General features: G+C 35.4%; 2 protein-coding genes, 1 long non-coding RNA gene and 1 other non-coding gene across 4 annotated transcripts; all 4 read left to right on the top strand.

Moving 5' to 3' along the window:
- Positions 1-3,916: 3,916 nt before the first annotated feature.
- On the top strand, positions 3,917-12,085 carry LOC132172341 (autophagy-related protein 18g). The gene is made up of 9 exons (XM_059583825.2): positions 3,917-4,472; positions 6,052-6,516; positions 6,945-7,382; positions 8,234-8,479; positions 8,596-9,435; positions 9,525-9,682; positions 10,566-10,699; positions 10,984-11,496; positions 11,600-12,085. Exons 1-9 carry the CDS (start codon positions 4,293-4,295, stop codon positions 11,602-11,604), a joined length of 2,979 nt encoding a protein of 992 aa, XP_059439808.1. The 5' UTR covers positions 3,917-4,292; the 3' UTR covers positions 11,605-12,085.
- A 1,739-nt stretch (positions 12,086-13,824) lies between these two features.
- On the top strand, positions 13,825-16,967 carry LOC132172344 (histidine-containing phosphotransfer protein 1). Its single transcript, XM_059583827.2, has 6 exons — positions 13,825-14,083; positions 14,501-14,631; positions 14,759-14,827; positions 15,046-15,117; positions 16,193-16,265; positions 16,664-16,967. Exons 1-6 carry the CDS (start codon positions 14,021-14,023, stop codon positions 16,694-16,696), a joined length of 441 nt encoding a protein of 146 aa, XP_059439810.1. The 5' UTR covers positions 13,825-14,020; the 3' UTR covers positions 16,697-16,967.
- A 4,180-nt stretch (positions 16,968-21,147) lies between these two features.
- On the top strand, positions 21,148-24,373 carry LOC148587946 (uncharacterized). The gene is made up of 3 exons (XR_015909777.1): positions 21,148-21,365; positions 21,998-22,056; positions 23,250-24,373. It is a non-coding gene; the product is annotated as an uncharacterized LOC148587946 (long non-coding RNA).
- Positions 21,182-21,284, top strand: LOC132173145 (U6 spliceosomal RNA). Its single transcript, XR_009439242.1, has one exon. It is a non-coding gene; the product is annotated as a U6 spliceosomal RNA (small nuclear RNA).
- Positions 24,374-25,991: the final 1,618 nt, after the last annotated feature.

Here is a 25,991-nt window from a genome sequence, read left to right as displayed (position 1 = left end):
TTTTTAGATATACAAAAAGATTTGAAAATAAATATAAAATAATTTTTTCACCGGAAGTTAATGTCATCTATAAAATAGTATAATAGGGTAAGCTTAAAAAATAATAATAAAAAATAAAGTATAGTAGGGTGAATGATTGTGTAGATGAGTGGATGAGTTAGGTTAGACTTACTTTATACAGGAACCTACCAAAAATCAGCTACAATGAATCTTTCACGCTAATATCCAACACCACATAAACCCCCAATCTTGTCAAGGCTACGCACTCCCACCAACAGATTAGGCTTAGGTACTTTAAATAAAATTACAATATAGATGCGGTAATTTTTTTTTTTATTGAATTTTAAGTGTTTTATGAGAATGAGAGATAAAAGTAAAATTCAATTTAACCTTTAAAACAACACCTAAATCAAATCTCCATTAAAATTCTTTTAAACTTAGTCCTTTTATATATATATATATATATATATATATATATATATATAGTTAAGAAAATTGTCGAAACGATTTAATTGATGACAATTTAATAAACTGAGTTGACAAAAAAAATTGTTTGTTTGATAAAAAAAATTTAGAGAGTTTTTTTTTTAAAAAAATATTTTGATGTGACATAAAAATAAAATAAAAATAGTTTTAAGTATTTATATTTAGAGTTATTTGTAATTTTTTTTTATTAAAACATAAAAAGCTTCTTTTTTTTTTTAAAAAAAAAATAATGTTATCAAACCGGATGAAACTTTTATTATTGTTTTGCAAATAACAACAACTAGTGCATTGAATTTGAAGTGACGCCATATTTGTCCCTTAGTTTAACCAAATAGCCATGTTCCGCAAATGACATCATTTTAGTATCCTCTAGGATGTTATCACAAAAGCGTTATTATGAACTCATTCTATATACATAAAATACTAAAGTCAAGATTCTAATTACAAAATCCTCTAGATTTCAAAAATGTCCTGAGTCTCTAGGTAATTTCCAAGCCCAAATGGTGTCATCTTGAACATAATCCGACCAAATGGGAAGGAAATTATGTCATTTTATTATTTATTTTAAAAGTTAAAATAGTTGAATGGATGTAAATTTAAGAATAATTATAAAAATTATTTTCTATTTTAAGAAGATGGGTAAATCCCGGGACGAAAGAGGGGTAGAGGCCATACCCCCATAATTCATAAGGAAAAAAAAAATTAAGGTAAAAAAAAAAATAAAAAAAATAGCATACTGATCCCTAGCAACAAATTTTGTTGGCCTTTGGCCCTTGCATATACTGGTTTTTATCTCTATCGTTGAGTGAATCCACTATTAAATTTGTATGGGATTTACATAAGTCCGTAAATTTAATGGTGAATCTATTAAATTTGCAAAAAGATATAATTACAAGATGGTTGAGAGAATAACCTATAACATATCTCTAAATTTAGTCAGCATTTTAACACGAGGCATGTTACACTAATGGGTTCCAAAATATTGTAGCCAATCCTGTCTCAAAACCACTAACATTTCTCGGTTATGGTTAAATTAGATTTTATAGGTCTAATAATCTATATATTCTTTGAAAAAAAAAAATTGTTAAATGACGTAATACCACGTACATAGTTAACTCCAAACAAAATAAAATATTCACTTAAAATTGATTCTCTTCGTTTTACACAACTATATTCTAAGTAATAAGTGAGCATGAAGTGGAGAACATCTCGTTAGTTACTTAGTTAAGTTTGAGAGGAATTTTTGTCCTTTCATTTTTTGATGTGACGAAAATGCCTCTCAAATATAACTGATTGAATGCTCTCCGGTTCAAATGAATTGGAGATGATTCTAATTCGAGTGAGCAACAAACTAATTAAATTGATATTCACTTTATTATTTTATTAATTATTGATAATTAAAAACTCGTAATAAAAACTATTGGTCACTCTCATAAAAAAAAAAAAATATTAAGGGATAAATGCAAATTAGTTCATATGATTGGCTTAAATTACAAATCGATCATTGTCCTATCAAAATGAACTCAAATAAATATTTTTATATTATATCTAATTAAATATTTTTTAATTCAAATAAAATAAAGGAAATTATAATTTGAGAAACTTTTAAATTTCTTTTAATATGACGGGACGTAATTTATGATTTAGAGCAACCGCGTCAACTAATTTTACACTTAACTCAAATAGTATACTCGCACTGAAACTGCAATTTCCCATCACAATAAATGAAAAAGACGAGTTAGCTTTGTCAATGACGGGACATTGATTAGAGTAATAAAATCAACTATCGAATCCCAATGCCAAAACGATGAAAACAAGCAAAACCAAAACGGCGTGTGTCAGGGGATAACTTGGGCATCACTAATAAGATATTCTTTCTTTCTCAAGCTATCAATAATTCAATATCGGCGGTTTCCACCATTTTTTTATTTATCCGGATTAGGATCGATTATTTAATTTATAATTCTTACATCTTCGGTCCATTAAGCAAACTTAAGCATGTTTAATAATGATTTTGATAATTTATTATTTAATAAAAAAATGATGTGATATAATATAAATATTTTTGGGAAATTTACATTTTAAAAATACTTTATATTTCAATTTTTTTAATGTCTTGAATAAATTGTTAATAATTTTGAAAAAATAATTATTTAATTTCATATAATATAATGTTACTAGTTATAATAAATTAATAATTATGATAAATATTGAGATGATAAAAGTCATCTTAAATAATTTAATTACAAATATTGACATTTTAAGAATTTTATTATGATAATGTTGAAAATTGCATGCCACTTCCTTGATGAGGGGAACTTATAAACAGTAAAGAATGGCTTCTAGAGGCTGATGGGGGTGAGCCGGTGAGAATATCTATGAATCTATGATGCCTAAATTATCAAGAGACTTAAAAAACCTCTTGTTCTTTGAAGGGAAGAAAGTTTGGGATAAGTGTGTCAAATGAATGAGTGAACTTATGGCAACCATAAATGAGTAGGCACTCAACAATAAAAGCAATACTGAAACAAATACAAGCACAAACAATAGACAGTGAATCTATTGATGGTCTCAAAGGAACTATAAACGATATGAGCATGTTTAAGAGTTGCACAAGCCGATAACAAATGGCAAGGAGGCTAGATAAGGAGCCTCATGAGGTAATAGTAATGACCGCCGTGAAGTGGTTGTTGAGAGGAAAGTTCTGTTGAAGATTGAAAAGGACAAGGGGGAGTAGGATTTGGAAGGTCAAGGCCACGGCACATGAGAGTTTGATGAAGGCGCGGAGGTGAGCAGTGGGACGTGGAACGACCGATGAAGGTGTCTTCCTCATACGATTTTGCCACGCAGTGTCTTTCGATTGAGTTGTCACACCGTGGGTAAGCAACATTTAATACCAACTATTCCTTCGAGGAGAGTGGTGTTCCCATACCTTCTCCGTCGTGAATTAGGATTTTTTCCATTTCAAATGAACTGGATAATATCTAGTTAGTTTTAGTGGAGTGATATTTTTGTTTCCTTAAAAAGTGAAAAAACAAAAATGCCCCTCCACTATAATTAAACAGGATATTATTCAATTCATTTGAAATGAAAATGGCTGTGTTACCCCTTTTTAAATAAGAGGTGGGATCGAGTGCAAAGCAGTCTATTGCAATCTTTCTACCACTGCGGAAATGCGGTTGAACCGATGGACTAATTTCGATTTCGGCCTATCGTTGCTTGGAATGGACTTCCTGGCCTGGGCCCAGTAGGTGAAAGTATAGGTGTATCATATTTTAGAAATATTTTATTTTATTTACATTATTTTCCTTAAAATTTAGAAAAAAACAAAATTAACCAAAATAAGAAAAATAAGAAAAAAAGAAGAAAAAGGAAAAAAAAAAAGGAGAAGAAGAAGAAGTGAAATTCAACTTATACAGCCCAAAGCGGTGTGTTTATAACTCTAGTGGATGAGAGAGAGAAAGCGAAAGAAAGCAGAGTGAACTTAGATTGAAACTACAGAGAGAGAGAGAGAATGTGAAATAGGAGCAGAAAACACAGAGAGAGAGAGAGAGAGAGAGACAGAGAGAGAGGCTTCGTGGAGGTGTGAAAGTCAAACAGAAAGGAAACGGAGAAGAGATTTGTGCGAGTGTTTATCTTTTGGGATTGTGTGGTCGATTGCGATCGTGTTGAAGTAATCGGATGACATGCCCGATCGTCGGCGGCGATCGGAGATGTTCGTCGTCGGAGGCGGTGGAGGAAGAGGGAGGAGGTGGCGGAGGGAGTAGCTCCGGCGAGTCTGTGGCAGTTGAGAGAGGTAGTGGTGGATGATGAAGAAGGGAAAGGGAAAGAACAACGGCTTGTTGCCCAACTCTCTGAGGGCCATATCTTCGTGCCTCAAGACCTTTTCCACGAATGCCAGCACCGTCGCTTCCACGGTACGCTCTGCCGGCGCGTCGGTCGCCGCTTCGATTTCCTCTGCTTCCTCCGAGGATCACAAGGATCAGGTACATCTTTCAGACTTTGACTTTTCATTTCTCTCCTATTTCGTAAATTCCAGACTTGCTTTGATATATGCTTCAAATTTCTGCCTAATACTGTTCATCGTTGTTTGCTTCGCATGGGAGATTTAATTGTAAAATCTCTTTGATTTTTATGCCTGTCAAAATTTATGTTAGTTCAGAGCTGAAACTTTCATTACGTGGCTAGCCTGTTGAGTATCTCAATTGAACTCAAAAACGCCATAGGCCTCATGGATAGTGGCGAAGCCAGGAGCAGTTTGAGTATATGCAAATTGTCTGCAGACTGTATGCTGCAATAAGATTTTAACACACGTGTACGTGCAATATGTTTAAATACGGAGGAATAAGTTACATTGTGAGTGAGACTACATATATTATTCAACTTCAGCTTAAATGTAGTGGGGGGATTGGCTTAAGAATGTTTCTGTTAATATAATAGGATGAAAGATAGATTTAGTGGTAACTAGAAAAACAGGGGAAGAAAGCCAAAGTTGGTGAGGGGGGAGACAAAGAGAGAACATTTACAACTTTGAAAGTATCTCTAGAATTACAAAACTCAAAACCTAGTTTTATATTGTAATTTTAAAAGAAAAATTATCCACTAAATGTTTGGATGTTTCAGGAAAATTTCAACATATAATATCGCGTATTGACAATGAAAAATTAAGTGTGTGATACAGTGTATTCGATTTTGCACTTAAAAAACTATTTATTCTCATTGTATATTTTATTTTATTTTTTTTCTTTTAAAAAAATGAACACCACATTTTTAGTCTTAAAAATAGGTCTAATGTAATGAAACTACGAAATTCTGTTTTTCTTTTTTGGGGAGGGGATTGGCATCCCCACCTGGCTCTGTCCGTGCTTATGGGCTTTTACCAACTGGTCATCCGTGATCACCCCTATGTTGAAGTTAATACACAGCTTCTTAATAGTGCTTTAGCTGTTTGAGCAAGTTATATGGTGCTAGTATAGTAAAAAAATTTAGACCTCAAGTTGCCTTTCTCATATGTGAGTGAAGAACATATAATCTTACCAAATCTGTCGCATTTGGTTCTTCCCATAGTTTGTGATAGTTTACTGGGAGATTGGTGAAATTTAGTTTGGAAATTAAGTTAAAGGGGCATGATACTGACTATGTGGGAAATGATTGTGTTTGAATGACACTTTGTTAAGTGTTTGAACTGTATTTTAAATATGACCTTGCTTTGGAAAAACAAGACTGTTTGTAAAAGGTATGGTTACATATGTATTCTACTAGAGTTAATCTATATGCCATTCATGCAATTCTTTTGGCTTTTAATTTTATACAATGGTGTTTGGTGCTTTCTTTTAGCTTGCACCTTATAGATAATATTCCATGGTGTTGTCATGATGTATATTTCTTCCAGCATATGTGGATTGGGGTTAAAATTATACAATATTTTGATTCTGAAGACATTTTTTTTTTTCTTTTTGCAATGCGTAGTGTTGGATTCCCTATTTCTTTGCTTTATGCATCTGCTCCCCTTTTTGTAGAGCTGTATTTACCAGATTGTGCTTCTGAACTTTGGTTGGTGAACAGGTAACCTGGGCTGGCTTTGACAGGCTAGAGCTTGTTCCATCTGTCTTCAAACATGTTCTCTTGCTTGGTTATCAGAATGGCTTTCAAGTCCTTGTTGTTGAGGATGCCTCTAATTTCAGTGAACTCGTTTCGAAGCGTGATGGCCCAGTTTCATTCTTACAGATTCAGCCCTTCCCTGCATTGACTGATGGTAATGAAGGATTCAAAATGTCACATCCTTTGTTGCTGGTTGTTGCAGGGGATGAAACCAATAGTTCAAGCCTTGGTCAAAACCGTAGCAATTTGGGTGGGTTAGGCAGAGATGGTAACATGGAGTGCCGATCAGGAAACTGTGCCAATTCTCCTACAGCTGTTCGATTTTACTCCCTTAGGTCTCATTGCTTTGTGCATGTCCTGAGATTCCGGTCTGCTGTCTGTATGGTTAGATGCAGTCCTCGTATAGTAGCTGTGGGTCTTGCAACACAAGTAAGATGGCTTATCTATGGCATTTATTTAGTTAGAACCACGTTAAGTTTAGAAGTACAGATATGTAGGTTGAATGATATTTAACCATCCAGTATATTTTTCGGATTTTCTGTACTCTGTATTCATCTGCCTTTAACTCCTAATTCCTAACGTGAGCACCTATATGTTATCATGAGTCTGCAATTAACTTGTTCAATGAATCTGCTGCTTAGGGTATAGATTTGGGCTGTTAATGGGATGGTGTATTTCTGTCAGTAATTGGTCTTAATTTTTGAAGTCCTTTTTGGTAGTCAGGACTTAAGAAGTAGATTCGTACTCTGAAGGTGTGATGCACTATCGTGATATCAATCTATTGAAAGCAGTGGCATTTATAATATAAGGGTTATGTACCACCTAATTGACTAAATCTTTTTGATATTTGGTGGCAGATTTACTGCTTTGACGCTCTCACTCTCGAGAATAAGTTCAGTGTTCTCACCCATCCTGTTCCTCGGTTGGCAGGACAGGGAACCGGTGGGGTTAACGTTGGTTTTGGTCCGATGGCTGTGGGTCCAAGGTGGTTAGCTTATGCTTCCAACAACCCGCTGGTGTCTAACATGGGTCGCTTAAGCCCACAAAACCTCTCTCCTTCTCCTGGAGTTAGCCCATCAACATCACCGGGCAGTGGGAGTTTGGTGGCTCGCTATGCAATGGAGTCTAGTAAACAGTTGGCTGCTGGACTAATCAACCTGGGGGACATGGGATGCAAAACTTTATCTAAATATTGTCAAGAACGGCTCCCTGATGGATCGAACTCTCCAGTATCACCAAATTCAGGCGCGAAAGTTGGCAGGCATGCAGGATCAGATATGGATAATGCGGGGATGGTTTGTCTTTAATTCCCTCTGGATATTTGCGTATTCTAACTATTATATGGAGACCATTGATCTTAATATTGGGCCTATCTGATGTGAAAGTTAAAAATCTCTTGTGAAACGTAAGTTTTGTTTGTTGTTTGTCCTGGAAATGGTGTCAGCCGACCCTGCTATTATTATGCTTGAATCATAATGCCTTTGATATGTTACATAATGATGTAAAACTTCACTCAAATGCTGGAAATGAACTCTCTCTTTTACTTTTGGAGCATAACTTTTTGGTGGCTAACGCTGAGCCTCTATATGGGTCTTGGGTTTCGGGTGGGAGGGCTTGTATCTTAGGGCTTTTGTGTTCTAACGATTTGTGTGGGTTTTGAAGGCTTTTGGGATTCTCTGGGTGTTTGTTCTTGAAGGTTTTTGAATGGGTCTGTTGGGTGTTTGCTTTGAGGGATTTTGGGTGGGTCTGTTGGGGTTCTTTCGTGGGTGAGTTTCGGGTTCTGCTCTTTCTTTTTCTTTCTCTAGTTAGGTGTTCCCGCTTGTATACTTCCAGTGTACGTAGGGGTGCCTTATGCTTTTAATAAAACTTGATTATTACTTATCAAAAAAAAAAACTTTTTGGTGGCTAAACTTATTGATGCTTTCTTGTCATATTCTGCAAAGTTTTCATGATATAGTTGACCATCATTAAATTCTTTATCTGGAGTAAAAGCTACCAGCATATAATGACTGCTCGGCCCTAACTTCTTTCTTACCGAATAAATAAAACGTTAATGTTTTATTTAGTCTATGAACATGACAATGCTGAAAAGGAAAGAAGAAGTGAGATGTAGTTGGTGACTCTCAGTAGTAATGGCTGACTGCAGGTTGTTGTCAAGGATTTTGTCTCCCGAGCTGTCATATCGCAATTTAAAGCTCATACCAGTCCGATATCTGCACTAAGTTTTGACCCTAGTGGGACCCTTCTGGTTACTGCCTCGGTGTATGGGAAAAACATAAATGTCTTCCGGATAATGCCATCTTGCATACGCAGTGGATCGGGGGCTCAAAGTTATGACTGGAGCTCTTCTCATGTGCATCTTTACCAGCTGCATCGTGGGATAACATCAGCTGTTAGTATACATTCAATTTAAAGATGATTATTGGTTTCTACAGATTGATTTTCTTGTAAGACCTAGATTCATATAAGTTTTATTAATTCCCTTTTCTCTGTTTATCTATCTGACAGATAATTCAAGACATTTGCTTTAGTCATTACAGTCAGTGGATTGCAGTTGTTTCATCCAAGGGGACTTGCCATGTTTTTGTTTTGTCCCCTTTTGGTGGCGATGCAGGGTTTAGAATGCTTAGTTCCCAAGGTGAAGAGCCCTCCCTGTTTCCGGCTTTGTCTGCACCTTGGTGGTCTACTTCGTCTTGCATCAGTAATCAGCAATCTTTTCCACCACCACCACCACCTGTTGCCCTCTCTGTTGTGAGCAGAATAAAATATAGTAGTTTCGGATGGCTTAATACAGTTAGCAATACTACTGCCTCTGCAACGGGAAAGGTTTTTGTGCCATCTGGTGCTGTTGCTGCTGTTTTTCATAATTCTTTATCTCAAAGTCTTCAGCATGCTAACTCGAAGGCCAATACTTTGGAGCATCTGCTAGTTTATACTCCATCAGGTTATGTAGTTCAACATGAACTTCTGCCATTAGTTGGGATCGAAAGATGTGACAGTGGTTCAAGGAACCAGTCAGCTTCATTTGTACATATGCAGGAGGATGAGTTAAGAGTGAAAGTTGAACCCATTCAGTGGTGGGATGCATGCAGAAGGTCAGATTGGCCAGAGAGAGAGGACTGTTTTTCTGGTACCAATTTTCATGGAAAAGATGCTACTGAGGTGATTCATAATAAATCAGGTTCTGGAGATAACTATGGAATGGATTTTCTGTACATAAATGATGGTATCCAGGGTAAAGACATGGTGACAACTTCTGAAAAGTCTCATGAAAGATCTCACTGGTACATATCTAATGCAGAGGTGCAGATAAGCTCTGGAAGGTTACCAATATGGCAAAAATCTAAGGTATTTCTTGTGTTAAAGTTGTGAGACCATTATCTTCTGCTATTTTGGTTGTGATTTTTATTTTTATTTTTTTATTGTTATTATTGTAGATCTGTTTTTATATGATGGATTCTCCAAGAGTTGATACTCTTGATCATGGAGAGTTTGAAGTTGAAAAAGTCCCCATCAATGAAGTTGAAATAAGGCGGAAGGAATTATTGCCTGTTTTTGACCATTTCCTTAGCATCAAATCAGACTGGAGTGACAGGTAATGCCCATATATTATACGTTTGTTTCTGGTTTTGGTATCTCTATATTAATTGGTTATTGATTCTTGTCATGATATTTTCATGTTTGTATCTTGATAAATGATTGTGGTTAAGATGGCTTTGAACTTGTCTATTGTTGGACAAGGATGGTGGTCTATTTGCGTGTTAATTGAAAAGGACATGTCAAAGTAACCTTTCAACGACTTCTATTAACTGTTATTATTGCCGATGTTGTTGTTGTTGATAAGCGGGATAAATTATACTTTTACCTTTATTTTTTATGCCTAGGTGTCACTTCATTAGTCCATATTTTCGTTGTTACCAAAGCACTTAGATGGTTCTTATCTTTTTTCTTTCCAAGTTCATGATGGATTTTCTCGAAGTATTTAAAGATGGCTTATAGGTTTCTTACCATAGCCTTGAGGTTTGTTACTGCTAGGGTTAATTTTGTATCATATACTTTCAATAGATTTTGGTGCCTACAACAATAATTTTCCTTTCAATATTTGATCATAAATGTATATTCCTTGGCTGCTACAGTTTACAGTTATCTGGTGACATAAATGTGCAATCTTAGGTCTAGTTGCATCTGCCAAGAATTTCTCACATTATCTTCTACTTTTGCCATTTGTCAATTTTGGAGTGTTGCCCAGACAACTTGGGGTGTTGTCTGATTGCTCTGAGATTTATAAAGTTAAAGCAAATCTTCTGTTCACTTTGAAGAAACTGAGAATTTCAATCTGTCAGACATGATCCCAGAATTTGTCTGACGTCATATAAGTTCATTGTTCTGAAGAAACTGTCTGTGTCCATGAGTCCTGTTTTATTGTGCTGATTATTTCTGCTATTTATGGAGTACTTGCTTGTTGTTGTTGGATTCAGAGAGCTTTCTGGTGGAAGATATCCTTATTCATCATCTTCAGAGCCTCATCCAGGTGAAGGCAAGATCAACGAAGAGACTGTTATTTGTCACTCAAAGCCAGCATCACTTAGTTCAACTGAAAGCTCTGATGGGGGTAAGAAATGAGTTTTCAGAATTAAATGGTATTTGGACATCATCTGTCAATATTATGCTTGATTGAAAACAATTAATGTCAAACTGCTGAAAGTGCTCTCTTGTTTTTGCATTAACTTACTGGAGGAAAGAGTCTAAAGATATAATCCTTCCACTCCAGGATGTGCTAGTTCTTCCTTAGTGTAGCTACTAGCCAACATGCAGTTCTGGTTTAGGAGTGTTATACTTAAAAATGGAGTCCACATGAATTCCTATTAATTTATTTATGTTCAAAACTCGTCTCAGGTTCATCAAGAAGAATCGAGAATTTGTTTGACTTGGATCAAATAAATAGTGAGAAGTCTTATGCATCTGGTTGCCAAACTTTGAATGAGATTTACCTGGAAAGAAGAGGGAATGCTAATGTTGAGCCGTCTGTATTGAAGCAGAACTCCTCAAACATTGTATCTATTCCATCCGAGCATCCAAAAAATGTCGATTCTCAAGTTGACAATTGTGTCACAAGCGAAGCCCCATGTTTAAACACTGATGGGATAACTGAGGTCTCAAATTTTAGATCTGACCAATATGCTTATAATATGAATGGCCTTGATGAGGCGCCTGCAACTGTGCACAATCCAGTTGATTTTGGGCCGTTGTTTAAGGCGGGGCACTTTGAGATAATGCAGCACAATTGCCATGGATTAACTGAAGTTGGTACTGTTGATGTTGACAGCGGCAACTGTGAGAGGGAAAAACCAGGGGAGGATGGGGAGGACGATGAAATGCTTGGTGGCATGTTTTCCTTTTCTGAAGAAGGTAAGAGACCTGAAACCATAGACGCAACAATTGCTTGACTAATAATGTCTCTGATTGCTTCTGATTACTCTGTTTTGGTCCCATCTTTTTCTCCTTTTCGCAGGTTGATGCATAAATTAAGAAAAGCTTCTGGGTTTGTGCAATTACAGAGTCATCTCATTGAAAATGGGGGGAGAAGGGAGAAAGTTCCGCTTTAGGCCTTCAAGACTAGGGATCGATGGTGTAGAATTTTCGCACAATCAAAGCGAAAAGCAGTGTAAATAAAGACTGACGTGTTGGCAACTAATTAAGCCGACGTGTTGCCAGAGTATGTGGTTGTTCTGTGTCTCATGTACATTCTGTAGATGGAAATTCTTAAATTTGTGCAGGGTGCTGGCTTTGGGCAAGGAGGTAAGTTTAAAAAACTCTTGGTAGAAAGTATGAAATGAGTTTACATTTCCGGTCTTGAAGTTCCAGTCAAGACGGTCTGTACATATGAATTGGTGGTGTGAGCAAGTATTCTCCAGCTGTATAACGTTTTTTTATTTCCCTCTGGGGGCGAAAAAGTGAACAAGGAAAAAGAAAAAGAAAAAGACGAGTTGACATTGTATTCACAGATGCTTTCTTTCTCTTAAGCTGCGGCTGGTGGAAACCGCATATATGATGGAAGACATTGGATATTTGAATTTGTGGTTTTGAAAAAAAAAAAAAAAAAAAAAAAAAAAAAATCTTTAAATTACAATGGTGGGAATGAGGTGGGGTTGGATTAGTTACAATTTATTTCTCTCTAGGTTGCTTTGAGTTTAAGTGTTAATGTGGGGTTTAAGAAGTGCATTTTATTCGCTTAATTTTGCGTCCTTTAATGTTTTTTAATCTAATTATTTAAGTTTGTGTTTTTTGATATATATAACATTACTTATCAAAAAATTATTCAAGTTTGTGTTATCTTCTATCTCAAGAAGAACGTTTAGAAAACACAAATAATAAATAGGTAACCTCATTGCAACTCGAATTATACTATCCAATCAAAAACAGATGCACTTTGATATGAAGGAAACTTTCAAATCATTGGTTAATCCTTCGGATGTAGTACGAGCTAAGGGTGTACATGTGGATGTGGGTGTGGCTATGGTTATTTGTAGTATCCGCATTCGCAAAATACGGATATCCCTTTTAGATATTTGCATAATGCTTTTACTAATTGCATTTGCGTGGTTATTGTGCCGATTAAATGCGTTTATTATCCTTTATTCACAGATTAGATAATGAGTTTTTTGTACTTATTTTATTCTTTTTGGCCTTCTTTGGGTCTTTATTAAAGCCTATTTTAAACGATTTCGAAAATAATTTGAACTAGTTTTTAGTGTTTTGATTTAATATTTTTGAAAATGTTTGATTTTAATTTTTTTGAAAATATATTGATTTTACATTACTTTTTGAAAACAATGTAAACATATAATTATCCAACACGTCGTTTGGAATATAATATAAAAAATATAATTATATATAAATGGTATACGAATGCAGTTTGTATCCGCATATGTGGATAGCAGATAATGGATGCATGCGGTTGATATATGCCGCATGTATATCCTCTTATCACGAACTATAAATACGTAAATTGTAATATTCTCTCTTTAAAATTTAATTAGCATTTTAAGGCATCAACCAATCCTTACGGTGCTCCCATTAGCTTAGTTGAAGATTAATATGGGCAAAAATTTGCTAATAAAGACAATTTTCATGTAAAATTTAATTCTTCCCACAAAGATAGAAGGAAAACTAAGTTTATATTTAGAGTAATGCTAAAAGAAATATCCATGCCTTTATTTTGTGTTCTTTTAAACTTGATGTAACTCTTAAAATTATCATTGTATTTATGATAAATTACTATTGAATCAAAATTCAATAATAATTTTAAAAAGCTACGATAGTTAAACAAAAAAGACACGTAGATGACATTTGACATTACTCTTATATTTAATAAAAAAAAAAAAAAAAAATTTGGTACAAAGGAAATGCACTCTGGGTTGGGGCATAAAGAGCCAAGGGTCCCAAATAGTGGAATGTGATTCTCTTAAGAAGACTGAGATTTCATGCAAGATCTTTTTTTTACTGTAGTTTATTTTAAATGAAAAAGATTAAAAATTAAACAAAAAATGACTTTTTGGATGGCTGTTTGGTGGCCGTTTATTTTGTGAGCCATTTAAGCCATTTAAAATAAATGGCCCACCAAAAATAAAAAAAGCAAGCAGACTTTAATGTTATTTGGTGACATAAGTTCATGACCAAAACCAGTAAAGTCGTGAATGACTTTTGTCCTATCCCAATCTTGGCAAGTCTTTTGCACTCTTTCCCAAACAAGGCCTTAACCCTTTGAGCGTTTTGCACAGTGAAGAGACAGACCCGTCCTTATCTCTGATTACCACACTATTTAGCCAAAACCCTCCGACTCAGTGAGATTGAGGTTTGGTTCAGTGCCACGCATCGTTTTGTGGTCATTCTTGGCGACTGATAAAAGTCACAGTCGGAGCAGAAAGCGACCATGGACGTTATGAGCCAGTTGCGGAGGCAGTTGCTTGAACACACTGCTTTTCTGCGTAAAGAGGTCAGTCTTTTTTTAGAGATTGTTCAAAATATGATTGGGTGAAGTGGATCTCTAGGTGGGTTTGTTCTGTGAAGCCTCTGTTTGTTTCTTAGGATTATTATTATTATTATTATTATTATTATTATTATTATTTTCTGGGATTTTGGCATTTTTTTTATTGGATTAGTTTTGCCCGGAGGAATAGAGTGAATACTAGATACTGCCCAGAAGATAATTGAAGACGTGCTATGAATTTTCCATATTGAAAGACTTAAACTTGATCAAAAACACATGGAGGCTTTGAAGTTTTCCCGGAAAATTAGCCCTTTTTTTTCATTGAAGCAGACGGAATTTAAACTGATCTCTCTTCTTCTTTCATTCAATGTTTTTGGGCGTTAGAGGAATTCTAAATAAGGGGTTTTTGTTGGTGGTGAAAAGGGATTTTTGGACGACCAGTTTGAACAACTTCAGAAACTGCAAGATGAGAACAGCCCAGATTTTGTGGTTGAGGTTGTGTCGATTTTCTTTGAGGATTCTGAGAAGCTCCTCAACAACATGGCCAAAGCTCTGTGAGTGTTTCTTATTTATGTGGTTGATTTTGGAGAAACGTTGTTATTTATTTTGTATGTTTTGGGAGAAGGAAAGTACTTCACTTATAGGAGAAAATTATCATTGAATTCTTTTCCGCTTGTGTAGAGAACAAAAAATTGTGGATTTCAAACAGGTAGATGCCCATGTTCATCAGTTCAAGGGCAGTAGTGCCAGGTATTTGCCGATTTTCTGCTTTACTCTCTTTTTGTTTCTTGTCTGTGTATTAAAATGCCTGATATGGTTGTTTGTGCCAGGAAGAATCTGAACCTGGATCTGTTTATGTTTAGAAATTAAGATTGCATCCTAAAGAAATTATGGTTTTGTCTACTTTATTAATTTAATTTTTTGATGTCTTTGATTAAACTTTTGCTTTCTATATTCCCGTTTAACAGCATAGGTGCAATGAGAGTTAAAAATGTGTGCATTGAGTTCAGAAATTATTGTGAAGCCCAGAACGTTGAAGAGTGAGTTATCTCCATTCTCATCTTGCAGTTCTGTTTTCTCCCCATTCCCCACGCAACATAAAGTTTTCTGAGTTTATCCAATTTATATTTGATAATTTGTCTACGCGAAACCCCATGGACTAGTCTATTCATTGGTTGATTGAACTCAATTATGTCCAACATTTGTAAGTCCTTGATGAGACCAGCAAAATTTTCTAATGAAATTCATGAATCTTTGAAAATTGTCTAACTCACTTGTGGCCTTGATTTGTTTTAAAAACTACTAAAATGATCCAATTTTCAATATTATAGTTCTTTCTTTCTTTCTTTGGGGCTTCTGGCTCTAATTGTCAGAAATCTTCCAATAGGGAGATTCTCTTATTTTGGTTCATCCAATATTTGGACTAGACTTGTGAGGTGCATTCAGTTTTAGCTGACAGTGGCAATGCCTTTTCACTCAAAACCATGAGTTGGTCATTTTCGTTAGACCTTATAGATGTTACTATCTGTTGAATATTTTGAATATTATTTATGTCTTCTTTGAAAGTTTTTCATAAATTAAAATAAAACCTTGAAAAACTTCACATCATGTCCTTTTCTTTGTTTTTTCAGTCAATAGAATTTGAAGACACCATTTGCTCCATGATTATTTTAACTCATTGCTAGGCCAAGACACCTATGGGATTCATAGTTCATTTAAGAGTCCGTCTGGCCGGCCAAGAGTGCATTTTTAAATAAAATTGTGAAAAGTGTTCCGTTTGGGGGTGTGTTTGAAAAAAATAGTGGTTTGAAACCACATACAAGGTGATACGTTTTCAAAAACGCAAAATTTTAAATGCCGAATAATGATTTTACCAAACACTTAATTATGTTTTTAAAATCGCTATTTTTTCAAACGACACGTTTTGAAACCGCTAAACCAAATGGACCTAAAAGTTCAGAGTTTTCTTAACAATCTTAATGTTACATGTGTGGATCTTGCTTGTCATGACATGCACAGACATCATACTACATGAAATCCTAAACATTATGAAGGGAGGATGTGACCATAATGGTTGCACCAGAATCTGAATGACTCAAGATTGTTTGGGTGCAGGTGTTTTAGATGTATGCAAAAGCTGCAATATGAGTACGTGTTACTGAAAAACCAGCTTGAATATTTATTCAGGGTGAGTATAAATTTCTATTGAAGGAAGACCCTTTTTGTTGGAATGTTTTTGATCATCCAGGGGACCAGGAAATACATTTGTATAATAGATGCTTGCTTCCTGGGAAAAATAACCTTTTGTATGCTCAAAACATCATTGAAACTATCAGCTGCCCCGTTGAAATTTCATTTTTTGGCTGTTTAAAACCCCATTTTTGTTCGAGCATATAATTTTTTTGTCTCCCCATGATAAAGAATCATTGAAGGGAGATCTCTTTCAATGCTCCCTCCTGGTGGATGTTCAAAAACATCCTTGAACAGCAGCCTGGTGGATGTTCAAAAACATTAGCTTATCAGTTTCTGTGGTAAATTATGTTTTATTATCATATCTTATTATTTCCCTCTGTTTGGTCACTGTAGGTGGAACAACAGATCCGAGCTGCTGGTGGGTAATCTTGGTGTCATCCCTACAGGCAGAAACGAGAAGTGAAGGATCGATTTGATGTTAGAGATTATATTTTTAATGAGCTTTACAGTATTGAAATTAATCCTCTTAGACTTACTACTGAAGGATTCCTCTAGATTTATGTCTAAAGCTTATACATACAAGAGAAAAATGCTAATGTGAATAAACAATCCTACCATTTTCTACAGAACATATAGTTTGTCTTGAACTTTGGATGTGAAAATATATGAATTAATCCTCGTAGACTTACTAAATTAATTTTGTTTTCACTGCTTAATTCCTTGCTGTGGTCCTGAAGTGGTCGTAACAATTGCAGCTTGCTCAGTTATTATGCTTGCTATTGAGGTTTGATGGTCCCAAATATGTTGGATGTTTATCTGGGCATACATCTCATCTATAGTAATGTCTTCCATGGTTCCTTGCTAGGTGGGTGTGTCACTTATCTCAGATTCCGGGATAGAGAAATGCTATATATACTTCGAAGTGCTTACGCCCTGATGTGATAGTAAAAATTACAATTAAATTTTGGATGGGTTAATATGTATTTTTACATTAATAATGATTTTTATTGCCACATCAGAGAATAAGCACTTCAAAGTAAGAGGTAGAGAGTGGACCATTGGAATTAAAGTCCACCTACTTTAGATCAATCTTTATGTAGTTTTATTGAATGTGAACAGAGGATCCTATGGAATATTGGGAAATTTTTTGGGATATTACGTTAGTGTCATGTGGCATGACACAGGTGAAAAATATAAGGAACAAAATTTGAGTGATGAACTGATATTAGGGATATTACAACTTTTACGACAAACTTATTTACAAACTAATGTGATAATCCATAATAGGTAAAACAATTAATAAAAAATTTGGCTTATTAATTTCTCTTAATTATTTCATCAATTATGAATTATTACATCAATTTGTAAATGATTTTGTTGTAAAAATTGTAGTATGCCAAGTATTTTTTTTTAATTGTTTAGCGGCTGATTTGATAAATGGCACGCGAACTGCCAAACTAGAAACTTAATAATAACATTCAAAATTTTATAAGCTCTAATTTTTGGTTTCATGCTACCTGTGAGGTCTCATTGTTATTTGATCCACAGATCACTTACATAGATCCTCCCATGTTTGTATCAAAATGACTACTAAGATTAAGGAGGCAGAAATGATAATGTACAAATGTACTCATGATTTTGATATTCAATTCATTTGTGATGTTAATCATTGGGGCCAGAATTAAAGAATTTAAAAGAAATGCACCTAAACAGACCTAGAAGAAAGATGACATAGTCCATCATTTTGCTGATTTAGAGGCATTATTTCCTAAATTATTTCAGGAAAAAAAAAAAAAAATTATCAAACTGAGGAGATGTTGGTCCTTTTTCTGCTAAACCACATAGGCAGGATTGAAAGACTGAGTGGAAGAATTCTTCTCGGTCCTAAATTTAGGGAGACATGGTTTAGAACCATCCAATCGTGACTCCTAAGTACGTAAATTTATGAGAATGTGAGGTACGATCTCTTCAGCTACATTGAACGTAAGAATGAATATGCTACGATCCTAATGTACCACATGAATTACGTCTAATCTTGACTATGTGTATATAAGCTCTAGGGCACCTTTCCTTTGCAAGCCAATTTTTAAAGGTGAGCTCTACTCAAGGTTTGTAACATTTAGTATTAGAGCTAGCCACCATGTCGAGGGATTCGAGTTACGGAGGGAGCAACTTATGGACTAAATTAAAATACTGATAGGTGAGTAAAATGTTACAAACCTTGGATAGAACTCACCCTTGAAAACTGGCTTGCAAGGGAAGGGTGCCTAAGAGCTTGTATACACATGGTCAAAATTAGACTTAACCCATGTAGGACACTAAGATCGTAACATACTACTACGCTTCTGTGGCCGACGTTCACAATGGCCCACTCTATCGACACTGACCCCATGACAGCCTTTTCTCTTTTGGCGGCTTCACTCACCTATCAATATTTTAACTTAGCCCATAGGTCGTCTCCTCGAATCCCTCGACATGTTAGCTAGCTCTGGTACCATATGTAACACCCCACTCTAAATGATATGATGTTGTCTGCTTTGGGTCAAGCTCTCACGTTTTTATTTATTTATTTATTATTATTATTATTATTATTTATGATATTTTAATTTATAGCAAGACTTGGGCGGATCATTAGAGACATGTCACCCATGCGCTCAGTATCTTGAAAGCCTACCAATTATTTCTGAGAAGGGATAAGTGCCACTTTGGCAAATCCGAATTCTACTACTTAGGCCACATAATTTCCCAGCATGGGGTCGTCATGGACCCAGGAAAAATCGCATCCATCATGGATTGGCAGCAACCCATGTCTCTAAAGGCCTTAAGGGCTTCCTTGGGTCTCACAGGATACTATTGCAAGTTTATCCGTGGATATGATGCCATTACTAGCTTTACCCGATTTCTCCAAGACCTTTGTTGTAGAATGTGATGCTTCGGACTTAGGAATTGGGGCAGTCTTGTTACAAAACAATAGGCCAATAGCCTACTTCAGTAAGGCTATAACAGGGCGCAAAGTGGGATTTTCTACTTACGAAAAGGAGATGATCGCCTTAGTTTCAGTAGTTCAGAGATGGAGACCTTACCTGTTGCGCTCAAAGTTTTATCATTCGGACTGATCAAAGAAGCCTCGAGTTCCTCATGAGCCAAACAATTTCCACCACAGCCCAGCAGAGATGGTTGGTAAAATTGATGGGTTATGATTATGAGATTGAGTATAAGTGAGGCAAAGAAAATTCTATTGCAGATGCCTTGTCCAGAGTTGAAACACCAGGGCGTCTTTCGGCTCTTTCTTATCCGGTGCCCCATTGGGTAGAGCCCATTCAGGTTGAAACACAAGCCTTGGTTCGCCGCATTGAATTAGATGAGGCCGTGGGGGCATGACAATACAAAGATGGGCTGATATTTTTTTTAAGAGCCATATCTATTTAGCTTCAGGGTCTTCCTTAATTAGACCCATCATTGCTGAGATACATGACGGCAATCATGAAGGATTTTTCAAAACTCCGAAGCGTTTGAAGCCTATCTTCTATTGGCTTGAAATGAAGGAATCTGTCAAGGCATTCATTCGTCACTGGGAAGTATGCCAACGGCACAAGACTGAAACCACCCAACCAACCGGCCTCTTGCAACCCCTTTCTATTTCGACTAAGGTTTGGGCCGACGTTTCTATGGACTTCATTGATGGCTTACTCAACTCCAATGGAAAATCCACCGTCTTATAAGTAGTAGTCGACAATAAGCATCATAAATTAAGAAAGGCAGTTCAATGTTGGTGACTGGGTATATTTGAAACTGCAGTCTTACAGACAACTTTCCAAGCTTGCTGCCAAATATTTCCTTGCTCGATCTCCCTAAGGAATCCAATTAAGCTGCATCCAATCTTCCACGTTTCAGTCCGCAAGCCTCATGTTGGTCAAGACACGGCTGTTAATTTCTTTAGCTTTGCCCGAAGATTTCAGTCCTCAGATTCATCCTCAAACCTCTTGTCCACTGGGTCGGTTATTCCCCATCAGATCCTACATGGGAAAACAAGGCTGACTTTGTTTCTCAATTGTGATATACTATAATCTAATAAAAACTTTATATTTTGTCTATAAAAATTCATGTGGTAAGATGTCACATCATCTTCTTTTTGTTTTGTCTTTTTTTATCTACAAAAAATATGATGTAACATTTTGCCACATAGACTTTTATGGGCAAAATGTAAAGTTTTTATTAGATTCTAGCATTTCTCTTCTCGGTTTAGTGTATTAATATCCAGATATCTTAAATACTAACATATCAAGTATAGGGGACTCTGGGTCTCTCAAAAATTCAAGCTCATTACTCAATTTAAATATGCTAACTTAAGTATCGGAGTGTCTCCGATCAAGGCCAAAAATATTTTGACGCTGTTACTATATTGCATGTCAAGCGGTATAAAAAACTGCATCAACAATTTCTAAAACCAAACAGAGTTTTTATTGAACAATTATACGGACGATTGCAACCAACTAATAATTTTGCCTAGCTCACATCCCATTGCCATTGGTTTTGTGGGTTTTATTTCATTTTTTTTTTTAATGAGTGTTTAGTAGTAAAATTTATTTGATGTTTACGTAAAGGGTCTTTTAATACTCAAAATAAATACATAAAGCCAATTTTTTTTTTTTTTCCCGATTAATTATTAATTAATAGCCGCGACACTGGCACAAGTGGAATCTACCGCTACAATTTGATTGATGTGCTTCAAAGGCGCAAACCAACGATTCAGATTTGCCTACAATCAGTGAATCACGATAGTTTGGCGTGGTCTGTCCCATTAGTCAAGACGCAAGCTAAGTATAGTTCAGTTAGGAGCCAACTAGTCCCACATTGTTTAGTTACAAGAATGTAGACGAGTTCTTATAGAAAAGAAGAGCAGCATAGCTTGTCCCTTCGGGGACATCCGATAAAATTGGAACGATACAGAGAAGATTAGCATGGCCCCTGCGCAAGGATGACACGCATAAATCGAGAAATGGTCCAAATTTTTTTTGTCCTTTTTCCCTCGTCGATCTTGCAAAGCATAGCTGTGATTCTATGGCTTCTTCTGTCTCTGGGTCTTGCTCAAACAGTAAGGCTGATATTTTGCTCATCTTCTTTTGGATTCCGGTTGAATTGAGTTTCCATATTCTGCAATTGGATTTATTTTTTTTATTTTTCTAAAGATGCCTCCTTTTTCGTTCGTCTTCCCAAATTGAATTGAGTTTTTATATATTCTGCAATTGGGTTTAATTTTTTATTTATTTATTTTGCCAAAGATGCCTCCCTTTTTCGCTCGGTTCACAGTGGTGATAGTTATTCGTGTATTTTGGTTTTAGAACAGATTGATATTTGGTGCAATTTCGAGTTCTGAGTTGATATTTGAAGCTCGGAACGTTTTGTTTTTGAACTGCTAGAGATTTTTTGATGTGCCAAGACTCAAGAGGGGTTATTTGTCAAGCCATTTATGAACATGATATGGCTTTTTCTTTAATCAGCAAGAGAGGCATTGCCTGCATTTACCTTTTTTTTTTTTTTTTTTTTTTTTTTGAAAGAAGAAGAAGAACATAAAAAATGATTTTTGTGGGTGTGGGAATCTTCTTCTTAGCTGCCTTTGAGATTATCATATGGTTTCAGATTTTCATTGTCCAATGTTAACTTACCCTAATTGCTTTATTTTAAGAGTGTTTGGGGATTAATGGATGTGCACATTATGCCATGCAGGCGACCTCTCTCATGTGGAACTTGTGTATTGCTTTCAAACTGGATAACAACCTCATCAGGTAAATTTCAGACTGGCTTATGGTTGTTAAATTATCATAAGCATGTAATTCTTTTATTAATATATTGCGTATATCTACCCAATTATTTGCATGTTTTTGACAATGAAATGCAAAAATAAGACCCGGATTTGTAGTTTTGGCCTTAACGCTGAGAAAGAGTGAAGAATGACATTATCGATCGGTTCGATCACCGGCCCTTAGAACACATGATCGCATCTTTATCTATCATTGAAGTTCACCAGATAGATGGGTTTTACACCTTGAACATCATAGACTGATTATAGGCTGAACCAATGTTCTGTGGAGACGATCTCTCAGTTGTTGGTCTGCCTTCAGGAACCAAGTAGGCAAGAGTGTAGATTATGCATTTATTTATTTACTTTTTTTTTTTTTTTTTTTTTTCTGTTTATATAAACATATGGTGATTGAGTTTAGTTTGATAGTTTTTTCATACTTCAGACTGTCAATCTCAGCTCCTGACAAATCTTGGTGCCACTGGCACAAGTAATTTTAGTATGTGGACTCCATTTTTGCCAAGATTTAAGGTCAAATGACTCTATAAGCTAGCAGCTCTTTAGGTACCAGTGCTTGTTCTGACTGTCATGCTTTAAGAATTTGCTTTAGTTAATTAATTTGGTAGATGGGTTATTGCAAACATTTTAAGAAGCAGCTGAAAAATAACATTGGCAGAAATAAGGACATCAATTCAGTAAATTTTGTCAACAACAAAGAAAAGAAAAGAAAAATAAAAACAAAAAGGAAAAGAAGAAGTGAATAAATATAGAGCCTAAGATTACTTATAAAAAGAATGGATATAGAACCTAAGATTACTTATAAAAAAAAAATAGATCTAGAAACTAAGATTCAGCTAGGCATTACTCTGATGTTCTTTGGTTAAAGATTGGAAGTAGATTTGCTTGTCAATGTTCATTATGTTGACTACGCAGATGAGGTTATGACGAGCCTTATTTCCTCAGATTTAAATCGTCTTTTTAAAGGGAAAGAAAATAAGATTCCTGGTTCCCTATTCCCTAAAATAGGCAATAATTCCAGCGTTTTTTTTTTTTTCCTGATTTTAATGACTCATCTCTGTTTTTGATATTTTTCTTACAGCATTGATAGTTAGCTGGTTGTGTTTTCCTTTTATAATTTTTCGTTCTGTTTTTGTTTCCATTTTTCTTTTGAGTAAACAGAGTGATTCTTCAGTGTAATCAACAACCATTACAGCCTACATCAAACCACAACCATGCAAATTTCGGAGCAAGTCTGAGATGGAAAAACTGCGATTAGTAGGAGCAAAATTTACTGAACTCAGATGGAATTAACATGTGGAATTCGAGGAAATGTGTAAGTTCAAAATACTTACCCTCAGATGACATTGCTATGAAGAGGAATGACAGGAGAAGCACTGCAACAGCCATGGAAAGAGAGAGTGGTTTGTTTGACTGTTGATTGCATCGATGCTTTGCACACGGTTTTATACATATGAAGATTGCATCAATGTAAAGGGGCAAAATGGCTCGATAGTTGCCATATTCTACTGACGTAAATATCCACATGAAGTTTTTAGCAATGCAGAGCTTCTCTTTCAAACTGGCGTCTGGAATGAACCTATCTGATACTCCATTTGATACGGGTGGAGCTCAGATACTCTAACAAGCTACTTATGCTGGAAGTTCATTGATGATTCCCTTAGAATTGAGGGAAAGTGGGGGAAGAAGAATGATGGGATGGGAGCTTTTTGCTTAAAAGACAAGGGTGACAGTGTAGGTTAATCTTGAGGTTTTGGGTTCAAGGGTCAGTCACTTCTTTTGATCCTCCAGGTTCTCTTTCCCTCTCGTATTATTTGATTTTGAAAAAAATGTGAGAAAAAGGTCTCTCTTCTTTAATTTTTAGTCTCTTAAGTTCATTGATTGTAAGAATCTTCACTTAAATATGTTTTGATTGGATTTGATTTACTGATTGAGGGTCATTGGTTGAGATTAGCCAACTTCCATTTCCATCATGGCTGCAACCACCAGCTTCGCTGCCTACATTTTCGCTCGGCTTTCACCTTCGAAGTCTCCCTCCTCCGGAACAACGAAGTGTTAATTGTCTGTTTATATTGTTGATTTGCTTGTATTTGGTTATGTTTTTTTTTCTTCTTCTGGGTTTTGTTGCTATAACGTTTGGTAATTGGTGGTGTAGTTCGGTTCTTTCTGGTGTACTTAAAAGATGAATAAATAGCCTACTTTTATTTATTTATTTTGGCTTTGTGGAATTTGAGGTGACAAGTGCTGTGGAAAGTGCAATCAAAGTAAATATCTGTTTTTTCTGTGCTGATCTGTTTTTCTGTGTTTTTTTGTTATGCTTGATGATTGAGCGGATGAATGGGGCATAGTTTCCTTCATTTACATTTATTGACTTTATCACTTCTTTGATGCCATTGGTGTAAAATTGGTTTCATACACGTATAATGATATATATATATATATATATATATATATATATATATATATATATATATAAACGAGCCTATTGAAATTTGAGTATTAGTCACTTAAACTATGAGTTAGTGGTAATGTTCATTGTCATTAAAGTTTCTCCAATTTTAGTTAATCTTAACTTTAAAATTCATATGCTTATCACATTATCATATGATCAAAAAAGCTATTCTTTTCTGATGGCATGATAAACATAAAACAATGAAGATTAAATATCATAAAAATTGAAAGAAAAAAAAAAATAGTAGTGAGGATTAATGACAACTAATTATAAGATTAAGAGAATTTCGTATTTAAATTTTATGAGACATTGAAGGTGATTCTATCAACTCAAACAAATGTATTAACGAACAACACAAAAACACTTCTCGAAATACATAAACAATTTTCGTTTTAATGTCACATCAACATTTTGTTTTTAAAAAAGAAAATAGATGAATGCTACGATTTATTCTGGTATTCACTTGATCATAAAAAAACAATATTTACCCGAATCAGAAAAACACCAAGAAGAACCGTACCAAAAGATAAAACAAAAAACACCCCTTTAAAGACATTCACAAACAATAAAAAGAATGTAGCCTGGCTGGAAGAAAAGGACAGCACAACGAAGTTACATAAATGAGGATGCTGGTTGCATAAGAAGAAGAGAGTGTAAAATCCAAAAAAACCCTACGCCCATCAAGGAAGGGGGGAAGGCCATTTACCAGAAAACACCATATGATGAGACGTACTTGTGGTGGTTGTGTTTGGTGCAATCTTCACGCATCCCCATGCAAAACTCAACGTGGTGGGCCATATTAGATGAGGCAACCCCATCTCAATTACCTGCCTCCATCTCCATGCTTGCCAAGTAAATCTGGGTGGCATGAGTTAATGATTCTTTATGCTTTGTTGGAAACATATTCTTTTATGCATTTATAACAACTCTCTATATATGGTCTTACCGTAGGTATTTGGATCTTCTCCGGTTGATTTCAAGCGGAAAGGAACCGGTCATCTTTAGGTGGATTGTGTTGAAGTATGAGTATAAGATCAATTTAATTAAATTAAATGGGTTATACTCCTCAACCTTAATCTGTTAATTTTGTGTTGGGTTCGTGTAGAGTTTGCGGGTCATGTAAAAAATTGTCTTTAAAGAGATATAAGAGTAACAAAATGAAGAGTTGAAATGGGCCTTATAAAATTGCTTTATATTGATGATTGATACTTAATATAGCTAGGAAATAGTTCTATACTTCCATGTGTAGCTATTAACTCATAATAATTAATGGGTCACCGTCTAGCCTATCTTGTCTAGAAATGTTGTACACTTGATCAACCACATCTTTGATGAGGCTCATTTGGAGGTTAGAAACCATTGAATTTGATCCCACAAACTCTCTTTTCTTTTTCCTTTTTCCTTTTTCCTTTGCATTTTTCTTTCATCCCACAATCTTATGTTTCAAGTTC

The sequence above is a fragment of the Corylus avellana genome, chromosome 1 (assembly GCF_965113065.1).
Source record: "Corylus avellana chromosome 1, dhCorAvel1.hap1.2, whole genome shotgun sequence".
Lineage (NCBI taxonomy): Eukaryota > Viridiplantae > Streptophyta > Magnoliopsida > Fagales > Betulaceae > Corylus > Corylus avellana.
This window is presented reverse-complemented; position numbering and strand designations above follow the sequence as displayed.

Coding starts and splice junctions, on each gene's coding strand:
- LOC132172341 (XM_059583825.2), top strand. CDS start 4,293: ATGATGAAGAAGGGAAAGGGAAAGAACAACGGCTTGTTGCCCAACTCT. Junction 8,480..8,595: donor ATCGTGGGATAACATCAGCT/GTTAGTATACAT, acceptor TCTATCTGACAG/ATAATTCAAGACATTTGCTT. Junction 9,436..9,524: donor CAATATGGCAAAAATCTAAG/GTATTTCTTGTG, acceptor TTATTATTGTAG/ATCTGTTTTTATATGATGGA.
- LOC132172344 (XM_059583827.2), top strand. CDS start 14,021: ATGGACGTTATGAGCCAGTTGCGGAGGCAGTTGCTTGAACACACTGCT. Junction 14,632..14,758: donor AACAACATGGCCAAAGCTCT/GTGAGTGTTTCT, acceptor CCGCTTGTGTAG/AGAACAAAAAATTGTGGATT. Junction 16,266..16,663: donor AGCTTGAATATTTATTCAGG/GTGAGTATAAAT, acceptor TGGTCACTGTAG/GTGGAACAACAGATCCGAGC.